General features: G+C 41.9%; 1 protein-coding gene across 2 annotated transcripts in view; it reads right to left on the minus strand.

Moving 5' to 3' along the window:
* Positions 1-1,688, minus strand: part of TMX4 (thioredoxin related transmembrane protein 4) — a 43,160-nt gene extending 41,472 nt beyond the window's left edge. Inside the window, exon 1 of one of the 2 annotated variants that reach the window (XM_042931598.1) lies at positions 1,318-1,688. In XM_042931598.1, coding sequence (XP_042787532.1) covers positions 1,318-1,490 — 173 coding nt within the window. In that variant the 5' untranslated portion in view covers positions 1,491-1,688. Of the gene's footprint in view, positions 1-957; positions 1,050-1,317 lie in introns of those variants that run through there. The other variant, XM_042931599.1, reaches the window with a different exon arrangement.
* Positions 1,689-8,450: the final 6,762 nt, after the last annotated feature.

Here is an 8,450-nt window from a genome sequence, read left to right on the forward strand (position 1 = left end):
CCTCCTCATACTAAACTCATTAAGTAGTTTAATAAGTGCTTCATGACTACATATTTCCTTAATCATTTCATTGGTTCATTATGACACCAAAGGCATTTTACTTTCAGGTCTTTCTATCACCTTCTTCGTGGACAAAAGGTAAATGCATGTTTGAAGGGGTAATGTGTACTATGTTCTCTGAACAGCGTAATCTGCTAAGGGACTTGTAACTTTGGGCCCTGATCTCACACTGAGGTTTTCACTCCATACGCATCTATTTGCAACTGAAATTGAGAAAATCAAAATGTGGTCTTGGACAAATAAAGGAAAGATCCAATTCTGTGTGTCTGTGTCCTCAAGGTAAGATTAATGGCAAAACAGTAGTGATCAAGTATATACATGATCTGAAACTACAGTCTAAGGAGTTAAGGTATCATTTCTCCAGATGTTCTTCATACTCCCCACAAGCCCACCGTGATGGTCTCTGAAGCCTGTTCAAACATCCTCCCATGGTCTCCTTCAAGGCTTTTTCCAAAGGATCACTTTCTTCCTAGAAGTTAATTTTAAGCCATGTGCCTGTTCCTAACTCAAAACTGTATTTTCCCATCTCCTTCAAGCAAAGACACTATCCACAGTTTACCTTCTATTGTTCAAAAGGGGCGATGTACTAATGTCCCTTTCTTTATTACACTAGCACAATTATCTACCCAGAAATCTCTACCTCTAAAAATGATAAGGAATATCAACATTTATTTGAAATCTTGTTCTAAAACTTCAAAAACACCCCATCTTCCTGTTTTATTTTTCACAATGACATCTCGGAGAATTCAAAATGAAAACCAAAATACTTTGCACTAGCTGGTGTGCCCTTCACGGTCTGTAATTATCCATTCAACAAATATCCTGCGTAGCCCGTGCTACGTATTTGTACTGCGCGTTAATTTCACTGAATGGCAGCCCTTTTCTCTTCGTACACACCTGTACCAAAAGCACGCGATTTTCTCACAGATTTCCTCCATTTCCCCCGACTCCCCTTGGCACGCTGCCCACCCCATCCCTCAACTCTTGCCCCCGCCCCCACCACCAAAGGCAGGGGGCTTAGCAGGCGAGGGGGGCGGCGGGTGCGGAGAGAGGCGGGATGCTCCGCACCCGCAGCTGTCACCGCGGAGGGCCTGGCGCGCATGCGCAGCGTGAGCAGGCGGCCCCCGCGCGGCGGGCCGCCGGGCGAGCAGTGGCGGAGCCCAGCGGGCGGTACGGACTCCACAGCGGCCCGCGCGGCTCTGGGAGGGCGGGGCCCAGGGGGGCAGTGTGGCGTGCGGGACGTGCGGGCACACTCACAATTTCAGCATCCACTCGCCCTCCATCACCAGCGTCCAGTTGGAGGCGGTCATGGGCCGCACCCAGCTCCGCTCCTCCGGCAGCGCGGCCTGCGCGGGGCCGGCCTCCTCCGCCACCGCGACCCGGGCGGCCAGGAGCGCCGTCAGCAGCGGGCCCCAGCGCCCGCCCGCCATGTTGGCGCGTGGAGCGAGCCTCCTCGGCAGGGGACGTGGCGAGAGGAAGCGATGGGCCCGGAGCCTCGCTAGCTCGCAAGCCCGGGCCTTTCCAGGTAGTCGGAGGTGGTGCCGGGCCGCCCCGCCTCCGCCCCGCCGCACGAACAGTCCCAGCTTAGAAGGCGGGCAGTCAGCGCCGCCTCTTATCCGCCTGGTCCCGCCGAGGCCACGCCCCCTCCCGCCTCCCCCTGCCGTTGCCCCGGGTGTCGGTTGCCTGGGCAACGGCCGCCCTTTCTTTCTGACACCACTCCCCCCTTCCCCCCCGAAAATAAACAGATGACCCAATGTTGCCTAAGTTAGAACAGGCGCCTCATGCACCCAGGCTCCAGTACTGAGGTTGGCGCGCGTGGGGTTTTCTAAAGAGAATCGCGGCCAGTAATTAAAAAATTCACCCCCTATTCAGTGGCAGCGAGAATAACAAGAATGGACTGCAAAGTAAACCTATTTATAATGAGAAGATGGGAGGGTGTTTGGCCGTGGCCTCTTGCTGGAAGGGAGAGGAAAATTTAAGTACTCTCTGCATGTGTATATTGAAGTATCACTACCTTATTGGAGATAATAGTGAAACCGAACTCTGCAATTGTATCTTTTATTAATTTAAATTTTAAAAGAAACTTTTAAAACATGAGTACTAACATAAAATGAGTCAGTGAATAAAAGACTATTGGCAGTTGGAATTACATGGGTCTCGCACGGCTCTTGGCTACAGTTCATCAGATCTAAAATGAAAGCCTAAATGATTTCCAAATTTCTTTGCAGATACACATTAGATGCATCTATACCTTGAGATCACCACACCCTGAGTATGTATGACTGAGTTACAATTAGAAGGTGACTGAGCTTTTTCAAAGTGTGCTTTATAAAAATTTGCTAGCTGTGCAAAGCATAAAACTGAGTAATGTGGTCAATACATGGTGAAAAAGTGTGATTTCTATCCTGGGCTTACAACAAAGACAGCTATAAAACTAACAGTACTGCAGGGCATATGAGATCAATCTCCAATCAGTACTTATAGGAGAGAGAGGTTTAATTTTGCCTTCAGAGAAGATCTTACTTTAATAAGGTGTTAATTGGTAGTATCTCAATTCTATGTGGAGCTAGCCCTTATAAAAATATAAGACATTTACAATCTATTGTAAATTTGGAAAATGTTCTTGCAATAAATGTTACTAAGAATCACTGTTATTGCCTACAGATCAATCCTATAAACTCATTAGAAAATATTTTGCTTATAAAAAGAAATTTCATACACAGGAATTCTATCATTCTTTTCAGTGAAACTTTTGTATATGATATGTGATTGGTAGAAAAAAGTCTTAAAAATAGAATCTGCTATTAAGGAGTAACAATTTTGGGGGCAGCTGGGTGGCTCAGTTGGTTAAGCATCTGACTCTTGATTTCAGCTCAGGTCATGATCTCATGGTTCATGAATTCGAGCCCTGGGTCAGGCTCTGTGCTAACAGCTCAGAGCCTGGAGTCTGCTCAGATTCTGTTTCCTCCTCTCTCTGTCTCTCCCCTGCTTGCACTCTGTTTCTCTAAAAAAATAAGTAAACATTTAAAAAAATTTAAAAAAAAGAAATAACAATTTTGTTAATTTTGTTGGGTGTGATAATGGTGTTATAACTATATTTTTAAAAGTCTTTATTGGTTACAGATAGTAAAATACTTATGTGTGAAACAATCTGGTGTCTAGAATTCACTTAAAAATACTCCAGAAATAAAATTTGGGGGATGGAAATAGGATGGATAAACATAAGTGATACAACATCAATCTGTGCTGAAGCTAAGTTCATTTTTGCTTTTCTCTACTTTTGTGTATGCTGGAAAACTTGCAAAATTTAAAGTTAAAGAGAGTATCTGGAGGCACAAAGGAAACTCATTGCTGAAGCTCTTTCTCTTTCTAACATAAGACATGTATTCAAGGATTGCATTTCCTGGCTTTCAGAGTAAGTCAGTAGGAAGAAATATAGCAAGAATGTATGGGAGCAAAGGAGCAAAAGGGTTGCACAGAGCAGGGTAAAGGCAACTGCTGTCCAGTGATTGGTATCTGAGCCTTGACACTTCTTACCTATGTGAGTTGGGGCTAAAACTAGTTACCACGGGGTTTCTGGTTAAATGCAGGTAATAATAGAACCTCCACATAAGGTGGCTGTGAAGTTTACATGGGGTAAATATAATGCCTAGAACATGGTATGATTAATAAAGTTTATGTCTTGTTATCTGGAGGCAACAACATACTATAACACTTCTAAGTCTATCTTTCCTAGATTAATGTCAAATTTGCTTTTCATGGTACACAAAAGCCTTCACAATCCAGCTTCAGTCTTGCCCACTTTGCATGCTGCCATTCCCACAATCCTCTGCCCCATAGCTCTATTCCCCATTCCCCAGGCACATCAGGAATCTGCTGAAGTCTTTTGGAGTGTGACTTGAGGTCAGGTTGACAACCTGCTTCCCCTTTCTAGGGTTGAAGAGGGAGTTAAAATCCAAGTGTCCTTGTCTCCTTCCCCAGATCTGCACATTTCTCACCCATGCATCACATTTCTGTCACAGGATATTGGCCATTCCTGAATTTACTGTGTAATCAACATCACATTAATCTAGTTATAGTCATTGTGTCCATAGACAACCTCGGTATGCTGGCATTTTTTGGGCAAAGAGTTAGCTCCCTGCCTGCCCCTTTTTGTAACTTCACTCCAGTTATCTCCTCTTTCAACACCCTTCCTCACCTACCCATTCTGGATGACAAAGTCTTTCGACAGAATCATGTGTGGATCTTTCTGAGTCCATGGCCCAGCAGCGAGAACCTGCCAAAGAACTAGTTTGCATGACTAGCACCTCCCAGAAGAGCAGGGAGGGGTACCCAGCAGTAATGATGCCACAGCCACTGTCTCATTATATCCATGACCTCTAAAATAATAATAATAATAATAATAATAATAATAATAATAATAATAATGTACTTGTATGCCTTGTTGCTTTTCATTCTGCTCAGAACCCTCTTCTCTAGTAGCCTAGCAAATCATTATTCAGCCTCTATCATGTAGCTCACATTTTACCTCCATAGCCATAGAGAATTAGCTGCTATTTCTTCTCAGATCCAATAGCTTTTCTTCCATATAACTTGGCCACACCCCTCTTTTGTATTATAATTACATGCACTTATGACCCTCTTTCCCCACTACTCCAAAGCTTAGTGCTTTGCCTTATTTATCTTTGTGTGTCCCACACAGCAGAATACCCATCTCCTATGGGTGAAGGAGTAGGCAGCCTCCCACATGGACCCAGTATCTCTACCTCCTGGTGTTTAGGCCCTTGTGTAATTGTCTTCCCTCGAGTGTGGGCTGGGCCTAGTGACTCACTTCTAATAAACAGAAAAATGACAAAAATAATGGGATATCATTTCTGGGACAAGTTTACAAAAACTGGAACTTCCATCTCTTTATCTCTGGCTTGCTCACTCTGAGACTCTGTATGGAGAGCTCCATGTGACTAAAGGAGGCCTTCAGCCAACATTTCATGAGGAACTGAGTCCTCGATTCAGTAAGCTTGGAAGAACTTAATCTTGCAAATGAATAACCACGTAAGTGACCTAGAAGCAGATCCTTCCTCTCCTCTTGAGATGACTGAGCCTCATAAGTGACCCAAAGCCAGAGGGACAAGCTTAACTAGGTCCTCTAACCCACAGAGAGTGTGAAGAAATGTTTTTCTCTTTGTTTGTTTTTGTTTTGTTTTCTTTAGTTGGCTCTATGCCCAACATGGGGCTTGAACTCACACCCCCTAGATCATGAGTTGCATGCTTTCCTGACTGAGCCAGCCAGGTGCCCCATAAATGTTGTTTTAAGCCACCAAGATTTGGTTGGGGTAATTTGTTACACAGCAATAGGGAACTAGATCAGTGCTCAATCCTTTTTATGTGTAAAGTACCTACTGACAATTTTAAGAAATTTGGTCCCTGGTACTGGGAGAAAGAGCTTTTACCACTAGAGCAGCTCAAATGGTGATACTGTGGGGCAGCTATAGTCACATGAAGTATACGGTTCCTACCCAGAAAAGGAATTTTTTGGACTGTGATGAGGGGACACTATAGCAGGAGAGAGAGAGAGAGGAAGAATGTGATAGATGCCTATCCAATTCCCTTCTCTTTCTCAGCCTGCAGAGGAGTATGCTTCTACACCCCCTATGCAGTGTAAAAGTTCTGGCTAATGGGCTGCAAGCCAAAAGGATATGTATATACCACTTGAAGACTGAAGCATTTAATCTCTAATGTGAGACCCTCCAGTAGAAGCAGGAAGCTCCTACTGTCAAACTTTTAGAGAAAAGACACAGTCTAGGAATCTACAAGACCAGAGAAGCCTAGGTTGCTAAAATGCCCCACGGAGAACTGTTGCCCCTGAAGGTTCCCTGGATTTTCAGTGGATTTTACATTGGCAAGAAATACACTGTCATTATGAGAAAATTATGAGAAACCTATTCAGGTTAGCTATTACTCCATAACTACCTCAATATCAAGTCTCATGGTTTTGAGGGCTGATGGGCATGGTTGGGTTGTTTTTGCTTGGGTTTCTGCATATGGTGAAAGACATTTGGAAGCTAAGGCTAGAGTTATTTGAAATCTTTTGCACTCTCATATCTGGTACCTGGTACAGAATGGCTGGAACAGCTGGGGACAGATGAGACATCTCTCCTATCCATACATCCTCTCCTTGTGGCTACTTAGGCTTTCCTTCATCATGACAGTCTCAGCGCTGTCATACTTTCTCTAGAGTGAGTTTCCAGAGACCTAACTGGAAGCTGCACTGCTTTTTAAGACTTCACTTCAGAAGTCTGAGAATGTCAGTCCACTACACTATATTGGTTAAACAAACCACTTAACTCCAGCCCAGATTAAAGGGAAGAGGACGTTACCCCATAACAAGAAGCAGGAAAATAAAGTGTGGCCATCTTTCATCTATCAAAAAGTCACCCTGAAAACTTGGAGTTATCACTGAAGGATCATGTAACCCAGTTCTAACTAACCCAGTATCTTCCTTTTAGGACTTGGTCAAGAATAGCTGAAGGGGTGTTTTGGGGTGATATTTCCGGAACGCAGCATAGGAACTACCTCTTCCCTTTTAACTTTTGTTAAAGTTGTATTAGGTATTTATTTGCTGTATTAGGTATTTATTTGCAAAAAAAATAGGTATTTATTTGCAAAAAAAAAGTATTGGAAAAAATGGCTTTTAAGCATTGGGAAGCTATACTCTTTCATGCCGTTTTATTTAAGTACTCATGGGACTTCGCAGGATTTTTGTTGGGCTTATTCCAAAAAGATTCAAAAGAATGTAGTAAGATTTATATAAACATACTCATAAAGGTGAGCTATCTTTCATACTCTGAACTCTTTTTACACATTGAATAATTAATTTAAGAAAACAATTTACAAAGTGAGATAAAAGTATATATTCCAATCCATATCTGCACATATATTTAGAAACTTTTAATGCATAATAGCAAGCAAAGACCTTCCTAAATTGGCAACTCAGGACTTGGTATCAAGAAGATAATGCAATGAGAGATAAAGAGAATATATTCAGATTACGAACTCTATAATAATAAGGTAAGTAAGTAATATACAACAGTTTCCTATTGAGGATGGTTAAACCAATATAGAAATATTAAATAAGCTATGTAGTGCTGTAAAATTAGCCCATGAGGTAATAATAGTACAGGAATTTAATTACACAAACAGATTTGCTAAATGCCTTACAGGAACAAGAGGTGGAGGGAAAATTTAAATAGGACACTTCCTAGAACAGATGGTAGGAGAAACCATGAAGAATGGAAATACATTGAATTATCCCAGGTTAGTGACTAGAAATGAATTCAGAAAAAGGATAAATCTCTACAAAATAGCAATCCCAGGACCACCGCTTGGGGAAAGAGAATCAACCAATTCTCTTGGAGCTAAGGAAGGCTACATACAAGAGAGATATATATAAACCAATTCTCCTCCTATACACCAGTAAGAATTAATTTTAAAACGTAATCTGGACAAGGGGAGCCTGGCTGGCTCAGTTGGTTAAGCATTTGACTTTGGTTCAGGTCATGATCTCATGGTTTGTGAGTTTGAGCCTGGTTGAGCCCCACATCAGGCTGTCTGCTGTCCGTGCAGAGCCTCCTTCGGATCCTCTGTCCTCCTGTCTCTCTGTACTTTCCCTGCTTGTGCTCTCTTTTTCTCAAAAATAAACATTAAAAAATAAATAAATTGGGATGCCTGGGTGGCTCAGTCAGTTAAGCCTCCAACTTTGGCTCAGGTCATGATCTTGCAGTTTGTGGATTTGAGTCCCACATCAGGCTCTGTGCTGACAGCTCAGAGCCTGAAGCCTGCTTTGAATTCTGTCTCAGTCTCTCTCTGCCCCTCCCCCATGCTCACACGCACACTCTCTCTCTCAAAAATAAATATTTATAAATAAATAAATAAATAAATAAATAAAATATAATATGGACAATAAAAAGATAATATGGACAAAGATCTTATTGAAGAGCAATAAAAATTACCAGAAAAAAAAGCTAAAGAAACATGCAAGACATATGAAAAAAACAGGGCGACTTTATATTATGGAGATGTCAATTTTCCCAAATTAGTTTGTAAATCTAATGCAGTATGATTCAAATAACAGCCTTTTATACAGATCTTTTATACAGAATTCTAAAAATTTGTCTTAAAAAGTTAATCTTGGGCACAGGATTTTGAAAAAGATCAATGATGTAAATATTGCCCCTTCAGGTATTAAAGTATGCTATCAAGTTACAATAAAATGGAGGTAAATAGGTAATAGCAAATAGGCAAATGAATCAGAGTAAAGATTCAAGAAACAACTATATATAGACGAATATATATGTATAAGGTGATATATTAGTTAGGAAAAGGTATACTTA

This window comes from Panthera leo, chromosome A3, assembly GCF_018350215.1.
Source record: "Panthera leo isolate Ple1 chromosome A3, P.leo_Ple1_pat1.1, whole genome shotgun sequence".
Lineage (NCBI taxonomy): Eukaryota > Metazoa > Chordata > Mammalia > Carnivora > Felidae > Panthera > Panthera leo.